The sequence below is a fragment of the Erythrolamprus reginae genome, chromosome 3 (genome assembly GCF_031021105.1).
Source record: "Erythrolamprus reginae isolate rEryReg1 chromosome 3, rEryReg1.hap1, whole genome shotgun sequence".
Lineage (NCBI taxonomy): Eukaryota > Metazoa > Chordata > Lepidosauria > Squamata > Dipsadidae > Erythrolamprus > Erythrolamprus reginae.
In genome coordinates this window covers 51,253,141-51,266,086 of record NC_091952.1, presented here as the reverse complement: position 1 = coordinate 51,266,086, position 12,946 = coordinate 51,253,141, and the positions used below count along the sequence as shown (strand labels likewise).

The window sequence follows — 12,946 nt, the reverse complement described above, 5'->3', positions numbered from 1 at the left end:
GGATGTTTGATAGTATGATTGTAGTGGTATATTTAAGGGTTTTATAGTACTTTTAATTGTTGTACTTTAATTATTTAGATTGCTTTTATTCTTGCTGGAAGCCATCCTGAGTCCTACGGGATTGGGCGGCAAATACTGTACATCTAAAAAAATAAATAAATAAATAATAAACATCATCTCCCCAGAGATTAGAATGACTCCCACTTCAGCACTCTTCCAGAAGGTGCTGAAGACCTTCAGGAACCCAGAGCAGGATGAAGCCCATTAAAATGGCTCATGTGAGATGCTGTCGCCCAGGCAGGGGATGGTTTTATTATATTAATTTATTATATGACTCCTCTTTTATTAATTTTTATTGTTTTATATGAGGTTTTACTGCTTTGAATCACCATGTATGAACAGACGGCAATTCAAATTCCCTAAATAAATAACTTTCAAAGCAAACTGACAGAAAAAAACATTCTAATACAGTATATAAACTGCCTCTTTAAAAAATTAACTGTTAAGTTGCTCTAACTTTTGAAACTGTATTGGGGGTTTTCTTAGAAACAGCTGGAAATAGAAAGATTCCATATGAGGCCCTTGACAATCCTATTATTTCAGTAATTCCTGTCCCCAAACCAAAATCCTTTTATAACATTTATTCACAATTAAGCCCCATCCACCACTGTCTCCTTCACTGGTAATTAAATTGTTATCCGTGCATATTCAGTCTGTTACACTTCTTCATATTCAGCACCACTGAAGGAATTACCTCTTAATTTGCTAAATTTGTATTCCCTGAGAATGTTTTTCCCTTTTCTAATAAAAAAGGACTAAATATGCAATAAAACAAGCTTGACTAAATATGATGTAATTTATTGCTAATCAGAAGCTAGGGCAGAAAAAATGACAAAACAATATCATTTTGCTGAGATACAAATAGTCCTTTCATCATTTTGTCCAAAGTATCAAGAGGATCCTGAGTATATCTGTATTGCTGATCTTCTAATCCAGTGTTTCCCAACCTTGGCAACTTGAAGATATTTGGACTTCAACTCCCAGAATTCCACAGCCAGCATTCACTGGCTGTGGAATTCTGGGAGTTGAAGTCCAGATATCTTCAAGTTGCCAAGGTTGGGAAACACTGTTCTAATCCATACTGAGATTACTGAGGTCTGCAGACCTACTATTAGTTTTCTCAAAAGTTAATATGGCAAAATTTAGGGACATTTGCAAACTGCTACTTCCATTTATAATTTTGAAACATGCATTTGAAAGACAGGAAATAAGTGAGAACAGTAAGAAAAAGGCTGTTGAAGCCTCAAAAACAATTAGGATGGATAAAAACAAGATATGGATGGAGACAAAGTCCTACAACAAAATTGCAAGTTATTGACAACAAAACTGTCAAATTATTGGCCTGTTTCACTAGGGATAAGTACTTTTATAAAATATGGAAAACTTTTATGGACCTTTCTGCTGAAAATAGACAGAACTGTCACTGATTTTAGGATTTGCAGATTGAAAATAGGTTGGGATGTAAGAAGAAGTGATATATGTAGCATAATTTCAAATGCAGAGGAGAGCTACCAAGTTCATCAGTATCCACTGTAAAGAAGATAAGAAGTTGCTTCTTTCAATATCGTTTTCTTTTTGTCTTCCTTCTTCCATTTCCTGCACTTCCTATCTTTTCTTTTCATTTCTTTTTCTTCTATTTTGCTTTCTCTCTTTCATTTTATTTAGTGTTAGCTTTTATTACTGCTAAAAAAAATGCAGTGAAAATCATTTTTAAAAGAAGAGTATGCATAGAACAATCAACAATTGCATCATAGAAACATGGAAACATAGAAGATTGATGGCAGAAAAAGACCTCATGGTCCATCTAGCCTGCCCTTATACTTTTTCCTGTATTTTATCTTAGGATGGATATATACATCCTTCTAAGAGTATACTTGTAAAGCTTCAGTCACCCACAATTTATACTATGGATGTCCAACCTTTTGGGTTACTTGGGCTCCATTAAGTGAACAAGAATGATCTTGGATCTATGTTTGGTGGCCTCCAGAGAAACACCTGCCAGTCATGGGCAGCTGGGAAAAGTGAGTCACACTCACTCCCGGCCTCCGCAATGCCTCCATCAAACTGGCGGAGAAGAAAAGGCTTCCCCCTACATTGATCTGACCTTGTTCTTCGATCTGCAGCCGTGGATCTTAAATTTTATTTATTTATTTATTTTGTCCAATACACAATGAAGGTTATAGAGGATATAGTAGAGAAGAAATACAAGATATAGGAGAGACTATAGGACAGGGGATGGAAGACACTCTAGTGCGCTTATGTACGCCCCTTACTGACCTCTTAGGAATTTGGAGAGGTCAGCCGTGGATAGTCTACGTTCCATGCTTCAACAACCCGATTACTAAAGTCGTATTTTTTACAGTCAAGTTTGGAGCGGTTAATATTGAGCTTGAATCTGTTATGTGCTCTTGCGTTGTTGTGGTTGAAGCTGAAGTAGTCGTTGACAGGCAGGACATTGTGGGCAATACTTAGATCATGTTTAAGGCGTCTTAGTTCTAAGCTTTCTAGGCCCAGGATTGTAAGTCTAGTTTCATACGGTATTCTGTTACGGGGGGGGGGGGGGGGGGAGGAATGCAGGGCTCTTCTGGTGAAGTATCTTTGAACATTTTCAAGGGTGTTAATGTCTGAGATGCAGTATGGGTTCCAAACAGATGAGCTGTATTCGAGGATGGGTCTGGCAAAAGTCTTGTAAGCTCTAGTAAGTAGTGTGAGATTTCCAGAGCAGAAGCTACATAGGATTAGATTAACAACTCTTGAGGCCTTCTTAGCGATGTTGTTGCAGTGGGCTTTGGCACTTAGATCTTTAGTTATTAGTATTCCAAGGTCCTTGACCGAGTGGGGATTATCTGTGATAATTTGTTCATTAAGTTTGTATTTGAAGTTCTGATTCTTTTTGCAGATGTGTAGGACAGAGCATTTGCTGGTTGAGATTTGGAGTTGCCATGTGTTGGACCAGTCAGAAAATGAGCCTGGGTCTTTTCGTAGAGTACTTGTGTTATCAGTGGTGTTGAAGAGTTTTACATCGTCTGCAAAAAGAACACAGTTGCTTGTGATGAGATCGCAAAGGTCGTTGATGTAGAGAATTAAGAGCGTAGGTCCCAGTACGCTACCTTGGGGGACACCGCTTTTAACAGGGACGGGTGTGGATATGTAACTTCCTATTTTGACCACTAGTTGCCTGTTAGATAGGAATGCAGTAATCCAGCTGTGGAGGGATCCTGAGATGCCATACGATTTGAGTTTTTGAAGTAGTTTGTCATGGGCCACTGAATCAAATATAGAAGAAGTCAATATAAATTGCATCTATAGATTTTTCTTGATCAAGATGAGTTGTCCATATGTTTAAATAGGGCTGCCGAGCTCAATATCAGCAGCCAATAGTGCCTGGCCGCTCACCAGCTGGTGAAATAGCCAGCCCAGGGTGGCCCTCGGTGCAAACTGTCTTCTTCTGTCCCGTCTGATAACAGAATCAGTGCTGTGATCGAGGGAGAGTAAGGAAGTTTCCTAGCAGTTCTATTTCCAGGGAATAAAAGAATCCTCACTAACTCAAACGTGGAGCTAGAAAAATCATGTCGAAGAGCTAAGACTGAGTTAAATAACTGGAGAACGTTACCAGGGAGGCGTGTCTTCAGAAATTCAACCCAGTCATAGAGCTACGGAACTAGAGTGACCCATCCTGGACTCTCCCATCGATCACAGCATGGACAATACAGCAGTTTCCCCAGTGACAAAAGGAAACAGTAACTTCCTCACCAAGTATGTAAAAAGATGCCTTCCCAAACTTCATTCCCTTCATTCAGGTATGACTGGAGTGTTCAAAATTGCTATCTCTTCAGTTAGAGGATTTTTCACTGCTTTAATCTCTGAGGCCTTCCAGACTCATGTTCTCAAACCAGCAGGAAGTCAAGGATTCCAGACCAACAAGGCAATTCACCAGCTCTAATTATCTACCTTGGCAGCAGTACAATTTACTAAGGCTAAGTCTTTTCAGTGAAATATTTCTCTTTGGCATTTGCCACAAACTGCAATTTAGTACACTGGAACAGTGGATCTGTTCTATCCTAAAAAGACTCAGAAGGCCCATCTACTATAATCCTTATTTTGTACATTTTTTCTTCTTTCTTTCAAATTATATATTGTTCTTGGGTGGGGCTTCCTCCCACTATGTGTAGCAACTAGCACGAGGTGGTTCTGATTTTATTGGCAGCTTTTACGTCAAAGTAACAAAACAGTCCTTCTGTTTAACCAAGCACTGTGAACAGTTGGGAGGGAAGGGGGGTAAAAATACATTGTGCAGCTTTGACAGGAACTGTCAAAGAATGATGAAAACACTTTGGGGAGGGGGCTAATATGTGGCTAAATTTCCCTTAAATTCCTGAGCAGAGTTACAGATATTTATTCAGCCACACCTAAAAGTCTTTTTCTAGTGACTTTTGTAGACGTATCTATTACAAAGTAAGAAGGAAACACTCCACCAAGAGCGTTGGAGGAATGTTCTTTGAATAGATAAACTTCTCAGTATGCATTCAACATTTCATTCCTACCTTTAGTCAAGCTCCCAATTTTAATAGGATGTATCCCCTTTTTCGCTAGTAAGATTTATGTGTGGTTATGATTGGGTAATATTGACTGTTTTTAAATGATAGTGGGTTTTTAGCTATAGTTTTAATTATTGGATTTGTACTGTATTTTTTAGTGTTGTTGTGAGACGCCCCGAGTCTTTGGAGAGGGATGGCACACAAATCTAATAAATTTTTATTATTATTATTATTATTATTATTATTATTATTATTTGATTTGTACTGTATTGTTTATTGTTGTGAGCCACCCAGAGTCTTTGGACAGGGGTGGCATACAAATCTAATGAATTATTATTATTATTATTATTATTAATATTAATATTATTTGATTTGTACTGTATTGTTTATTGTTGTTGTGAGCTGCCCCGAGTCTTCGGACAGGGGCGGCATACAAATCTAATTAATAATAATAATAATAATAATAATAATAATAATAATAATAATGCTCCTGGTATAATAATAATAATAATAATTATTATTATTATTATTATTATTATTATTATTATTATTGGATTTGTACTGTATTGTTTATTGTACAGTATATCACTGAAGGGCCGCACTTACCTTTCCCTACCAGATCAGTCCCGGAGGCTGGCGTGCATACAAGCTGTGGCGGGCGCACACATCCCTGCATGAGGATTTGCTTCTGTACATGCGCGGAAGCAAAGAAATCAGCAAAAATCACCGAAATCCCATGCAAGGACATTCACACATGCAAGATTTCAGTGATTTTCGGAGATATCTTTGCTTCTGCGCATGTGTGAAAACAAATTCTTGCACAGGGGTGTGTGAAAGTGCATGTGTGCACAGATGTGCACACATCGCCATTTATGCTACCAGTTCAGCAATCCCAGGCATGCCAGGAGCAGCCCAATACTGCAGCATATATAGCTTTGCAACCAAACCGTTCTCTTTAAGTTACCCGCTTATTCATTGTATTTATCTGCCGCTGATTCCAAAGCGGACTTGCCACTAAGTCTTCTATTTTTACTGTTTGTATTTTGTAAATTACCTGAGGATTGCACAGAACGTAGTTGGCGTAGCACAGGGCTCTAAATAAACTCCCACAAGTATTGCTTTGGCCTTGGTCTGCCGTCTGAAACAATATAGTAAAGTTGGATTTAAAAGTGAAGCCCAAAGATGGATGTGATATAAAGTTGGTAGCCTTCTTCTCCACACCACAACAAGCAGGTGGATGATGTTAAATCTATTATAACTCAAGAGCAGCATGATGGCGAACTTTTTTCCCCTCGGGTGCCAAAAGCGTGCGTGCGTGTGCTATCATGCATGCGTGAGTGCCCACACACATAATTCAGTGCCTGGGGATGATAAAAATGGCCTCCCCCCACTCCCATGGCCCTCTGGAGGCCTAAAACAGCCCATTTCCCAACTTCTAGTGAGCCCAGCAGGCCCATATTTCGCCCTCCCCAGGCTCCAGAGGCAAAAATGCTCTCCCCGATCTCCCCAGAGATTCTGTGGAAGCCGAAAATGCCCTCTCAGAGCCTCTGGGCAAGCCAAAAATCAGTTGGCCAACACACATATGCACATTGGAGCTGAGCCAGGGCAATGATTTGCGTGCCAGCAGATATGGCTCCACGTGCCACCTGTGGCACCCGTGCAACAGGTTCACCATCACTGCTCTAGCCTATTCTTCATCTCAAGGTTTATAGTCTACCCTACTCTAGAAAACTGTTTCCATGTAATTGGAAGCAATTACAATATACCCTAACAATCTAAACAGAAGCTGTGGTTGTATCCTTTAAGATAAGATGTAGAAGAATCAAGATTTAAAGTGTTGGGCCTGCAGAGATGTCCTCAGTTGGAGCACAAGATTTCTCTGTTGGAAGATGAGTGATAATATTTGGCCTAGAATACACTGTAGATATGATGAATTCTACTGAATCTTGAATGTGTTTTCTTGTGCCTATTTTCACTTTGATCTACATTTATGTTTTGCTTTTCAAGTCCAAAAGCATTTCCCAAGCAGCTAATATTAGGTATCAATCTATGCAGGGGGGAAATGATATTCAGCCTCCCAAAGTCCTACTGATACAGAAAAATCATCAATAGCCTAATCACCTGAGTTTGAACAAGTGTTTTGACCGCATTCTGCCGATTTATTACAACTTGCCAAAAAGAACACCAAAATGACCTGAGGGATTTACCTCAATATTAATGTTATAACATCTAACATTAGTTCCAAGGCTGGATTATTGGCCTGACACTCATTATTTTAACCAGACAAAACTGGAACATAGGATTTGTTCTTATCTTAAGCATCTGTGTTCCTTGAAGTGCAATGAGCCATTAATCTCTGTTCAATTGAAACATTATTCAAATCACGGATAGATTAATTTTGCCATTGTCTCAGACTAGACTAATTTTGCCACTGCCTCAGGCAGTATGACCTACCTTACCATGTCTGGTTTTGGAAATCTAAGCAGGGAAGTATTTGCATGGGTGACTACCAAGAAGTACCTCTACTTACGAACACCTCTACTTAACTAACTTTTCTAGATAAAAACCGGGTGTTCAAGATTTTCTTTGCCTCTACTCAAGAACCATTTTCCATCTACAAACTAGAGCCTCCAAAACTGTAACCGGAACTGGGGCCTCTCTAGGAATCTCCTGGGAGAAAAAGGCCAGAAAAGGCATGGAGAAGCCTCTGTGGGGCCTTTCTAGGAATCTCCTGGGAGGAAACAGGGCTTCCACCCTCCCTGTGGTTTCCCAAATCGCACGCATTATTTGATTTTACATTGATTCCTATGGGAAAAATTGCTTCTTCTTACAAACTTTTCTATTTAAGAACCTGGCCACAGAATGAATTAAGTTTGTAAATACCATTGTACTAGGCTGAAAAGTAACAAAAAAGAAAAGAAAACCCTGAAGATAGTAAAGGCAAACTACCTGCATCTTAGCAATAGCATTTACCAATAGCAACAGCATTTAAACTTATATCCCACTTCACAGGGCTTTACAGCCCTCTCTGAGCGATTTACAGAGCGTAAGCATATTGCCCCCAACACTGGCTCCTCATTTTACCAACCTTGGAAGGATGGAAGGCTGAGTCAACCTTGAGCCTACTGAGATTCGATCTGACAAACTTCTGGCAGCCGGTGATCAGCAGAAGTAGCTTGCCACTGCACCACCGAGGCTCTTGTTGTCACAAAGTCATCTAAGTCAGAAACTAATACTGGACTGTTTAAACAGAAATTATAACCTCAAACGCATAATAGCTTGTTATATACCAATGATGGAGAACCTTTTCGGCACCAAGTGCCCAAACTGGAACACATGTGCACCAGATCCCAGGAAACTGGGCACCAGCCACCTAGTCTTTAGATTCCCACCGCATGCATACGTACCAGCCACCTGGTCTTTGCACATGCTGGTGCACCAGAAACCTGAAAGCCAGGTGGTCAGTGCACGTATGTGCACTGGTGGCCTGGTCTTCAGATTTCTGGGGCTCGGGCACATGTGAAGATCAGCTGGTCAGTGCACATGCGCATGTGGGAAACCAAAAGAATGCTGGAGCACATGCTCACAGAGATGTTCGTCATCACAGTTATATACAATTCTTTTCTATAGGATAGATACATTAATACAGTGTTCCCCAACCTTGGCAACTTGAAGGTATTTGGACTTCAACTCCCAGAATTCCCCAGCCAGCATTCACTGGCTGGGGAATTCTGTGAGTTGAAGTCCAAATACCTTCAAGTTGCCAAGGTTGCGAAACACTGAATTAATATCACTGAAGTTAGACTGACATAATTGGTATTTGGACTAACACTACTACAAACTACATTGTCTATATAGAAACGAAGAAACTAACATGTTTATCAAAACATTTCTTACCTCGAAACTTCTTAGGTGGATTATCCAGATCACCAGCTGCTGGTTCCACCACGCAACGGTCATCCACCAATCTGCAAAATAAACAAGAAGAAAAAAAAGTTGTTTTTAAGGTTGTTTTGAATGCCATCCAAAGTTGTGCTACACATGACGGGCAGCCACATCAATATCACAATTGAAAAAGAAAAAAGCAAATTTGTTTTGATTTAGACAAGTAATTTAAAATTTTACTAATCAGTTTGTTTTATCTTTCTCTCATCTACTTCATTTAACACTGTGGACTCTAGTTAAGGTTCTTAATGTTTACTATGGCTGAGAAAATAATTTAACTTAGAAATGCAGATTTTTAAAACTAGCCACAGACTGTTGAATGGGGGCAATCATCTATTTCGGGATGCATGTGCAGTCAGACATTTAGTAATAAGGTTCAATCCATGCAGAAATAACAACAAACACAAAACTCTCGTGGTTTTCAACAGTAAACAGAAATGTCCTAAGAGAAGTTTTTCTATTAAGAATAATTCAGGACAAATGTTTGGTTAAAGTCCAATGCTTCTCAAATAGTAGGGCACCCCCCCCCCCAGGATGGTGTGGAGCGATGCCGGGGGGGGGGGCGCATGACCCAGGGAACATGCTTTTTTTGCTGCAGAGTAGGGGGGGTTGCATCGAACAATAGCCCACAGTACAGAGCAGAAGATATGAAGTGCAGACAACAAACCCTGAGCAGACAGCATGGAAAAATATTTGACAGGGATGAAAAGAAAGGAGGAGAGAGATGGAGAAAATGAGCCAAAAGTAAGTCTCCCAAAAGCTAAGAGGAGGCGATATGATGAAGTGTACGTAGCGCTTGGCTGCAATGTGACTATGGTGGGAGACCAGGAAAGACCGGTATGTTTACTGTGTCTAAAAATTTTGGCAGCGGACAGCATAAATAAATTTAAGGCATCATCTAAACACATTACACCCTAATCACGCTGATAAGCTGTTTGAGTTCTTTCAGCGAAAACGTGCCAAATATTGCAAATGGCTGCTACCATTTGGGTTCTTTTACCCTCTGCGCATGCTCAAAACATTCTGTGCATGCACATAAAGAACCCAAATCATAGCATCCAGGCTATCGCCCCCTTCGCAACTGGCTCTCCAACAACCAACAGGCAGGAGCAAACCGGAAGCATTTTACCCCTGATCTATGGGCTCATCTGGAAGAAACTGACCCACAAAAGAAAGATTGTAAACTTTAAATGTACAAGTAAACAGTAAAGAACATGAATTAATAAATGAAATGAAAACAAATAAAGACAAGGCAAGAGTTTTAAAAGACTCCATTGCCACTAGCTGCTTTGTGGAAACAATTCTTACAGAGAGGAGAAAGCAGGTGAAAATTCCTTTGAAATTCTCTCATCCCACTTCATATCCAGTGACATTTCCAAGCTTTGCATTGCAATCCCAGAATTTTGAGGGCTCTTTTTAAAAAAATGTTAGGGAGGGTGTTTGTGTGTTTATTTAAAATTATTAATGCTGCTTGTAAGCTGATTTGGTTAGATCGCTATCTTGAAAAGCAAGACTTAAAGGAGAGTAATCAATCAAGTTAAGCCTGACAGATTCATGTAGACATTCCTATTATTTCCATTGACATTTGCAGCTTTGCATTGCTACATACAGCAACCACTATATAAACTCTGGGGAGATTTTTCTTTAAAAGTACTTTAAGAGAACAAACTCAAAGGCAGGGATATCAAGACATAGAGCACACAACTTGTGTGTGAAAACAGATGTTTTCTCTGAAATGTGCAAGTTGGACACAGATGAACATGATTTTATTTTAATTTTATAGTATGTACTGTTTACGTCAGTTTTCTTAAAATGTACATATTGCAGGGTTAACACTATAATGTTGCCTCAGAATTAATAATCATACCAATTTTAAAAAAAGAAAAGAATGGAAATTATGCTAGAAATGGAACACCTCCAAAACAAAATGACCATATTATTTGAAAGCCTTCTTCCTTAATCCTTTATTTTTTAAAAAAAGCTGGAAAAATACAATCAGTAATTCATTGTTGCAAATGAGGGATAGAGCTTTTCCAGTCTTATTCATTTAGACAATCCCAACTCCACCCAATTCTTGATCATTCCAAATACTAAGGGTATAGCCAAGACAGTATTAGTTTTCTTCTTTATAGCAGATTTCAAATATGATAAGTTCCTTAATGATGATCCTCATCAAAACATATCTTGAATTCTCTATGGGTTTTTTCTCTCTCTCCATTTCAGAGACTCCCCATAAAAGAATTCAAGACTCTGGATGTAAATATTTTGAGTTGCTTCATACTCAGTCAGGTAGACACAGCCAACATCCCACAATCTTCGGTATTTCACTGTAGAAATCAAGGGGTTGATTCTGGAACCTTTTTCATGCAATCAGTGAATTTTGATGTTGTGCCATGATCCTTCCCATCTGTTTGGATTCACATTTCATATTAAGTCATTCTTTTCTAAGCATGTGGTTTAAAAAAAAGAATGTCTTAACATTCTTACAAGACTTGCAACACCCAGCTACAATATCTGAGTTCACACTTTACATTAATCCATAAATAAATCACATTATAACTTAGATCAGAGAGTGAATCCAACCTATAGTTTATCTAGGTCAATAGTTCCCAATCTATGGTTCATAGGCACAATGGGTTCATGGAGAAGATAATGTAATAATAATTTAATGTTTTCAGTATTATAATCAAGGCTGCATTATTTGCAATGGTATTTTGCTATACAAGCATCCTTGTGTCCTATCACATTGTCCTAATGAACTGAAAATAAGCACATTCACTTCTTTTAAAGTTGCATTTTTAATATTGCTTCAAATAGATCAAGCATAGCCCTAGTTGCTAAAAAGCATTTAGAAATAACTTGCTTATAAGGTATCTATGAAAGCTTTCAGTGAAAATGTTACTTGTCTGCATAAGCAAAATGTTAGAAACAGCTCATTTGGGCAGCCTTTCCTAATGCATAATTATTATGCCCCATTAAAAACTTATTTTCTGTATGTCAACAGAATCACTTTGCTGTAAAATGATACAATGCTTTGGTAAGTGGCTTTCTTAAGAGTCCAGAAAAAAGAACTCTCTAATGTATTTTAACTTGAAAGCTTCCAGTTACAGGATATCTCAAATACGGTAACTGTGACCATCATTCAGAAAAGATCACTTACAGATGGTCTTTGGCTTACAACCATTTGAGCCAACCGGTAGGGGCAGCAGCAGGAGACTCCGCCCACCCACGCAGATATCTCTGTGCATGCGCAGAAGTGTCCTGCATGCATAAACTCCAGTAGCGACAGAATTTGAAACCCACTACAGTAGTACCTCCACCTAAGAACCCCTCTACTTACAAACTTTTCTAGATAAGAACCGGGTGTTCAAGAATTTTTTGCTTCTTCTCAAGAACCATTTTCCACTTACAAACCCGAGTCTCCGAAACTGTAACCGAAAAAGACAAGGAGAAGCCTCCATGAGGGTTCTCTAGGAATCTCCTGGGAGGAAACAGGGCCAGAAAAGGCAAGGAGAAGCCTCTCTGAGGCCTCTCTAGGAATCTCCTGGGAGGAAACAGGGCCTACACCCTCTCTGCGGTTTCCTCAATTGCACACAATATTTGCTTTTACATTGCTTCCTATGGGAAAAATTGCTTCTTCTTACAAACTTTTCTACTTAAGAACCTGGTCACGGAACGAATTAAGTTCTTAAGTAGAGGTACCACTGTGCTGGTGTACATGAGTTGTTCCACATGTTAATTATCTTGGGTGATAGATTGGACTGAAAGAGCAACTAGCCCAAAATCACATGATGACATTTGGTGTCTGCCTGGTCCAGGTTTGTCACCTCAACCTATACATTATATTGATTCCTCAATAAAAAAAAAAGTATTGTTGAGGGTATAACTATGGTTCATCTATACACACCAATGAAAACTGATTGCATTAAAAAGGTAAGCCCCATGTGAATTAACATATACAATTTCATTTTAGTCTCCCCTAGCAACAGAAACATAATCCTCCCCACAAATTGCCTCCACAGAAGCAATACAGTCTACTGCATAATTCTGATAAAAATGTAATAGAGAATTCATTTGGCCCATTATCAGAGCCCACTGCCAAGTATTGAGCAATGAGTTGTTTTTGCATTAGGCAGTCAAGATCCCCTGGTAAATCAGGTTCCACCTGCTAGACTACTTTGTCCCTTCTGTCTTTAGTGCAATTGTTTTTCAGATCAATTAAAAAAAAAGCTAACCAAGTGTTTCCCAATCTAACACCTAATCTGTGATGGGCTTTAAATCGCATTATTTTCGTCAGTCTGGTTAAAATAGGAGTATAAGTTAGGGGACAGGGAAATGGCCATTATCAGATGAAGTCACAAAGATTTAAAAGAATTGCCAATTTTCATATGTTAAGACTAGTT

The 12,946-nt window shown here is 39.0% G+C and overlaps 1 protein-coding gene across 2 annotated transcripts in view; it reads right to left on the bottom strand.

Moving 5' to 3' along the window:
• ITPR3 (inositol 1,4,5-trisphosphate receptor type 3) overlaps positions 1-12,946 on the bottom strand; it is a 170,273-nt gene that overhangs the window by 126,822 nt on the left and 30,505 nt on the right. For both annotated transcript variants that reach the window (XM_070745257.1, XM_070745258.1), the window contains exon 2: positions 8,496-8,566. In XM_070745257.1, the coding sequence (XP_070601358.1) occupies positions 8,496-8,566 (71 nt within the window). The remainder of the gene's footprint in view (positions 1-8,495; positions 8,567-12,946) is intronic.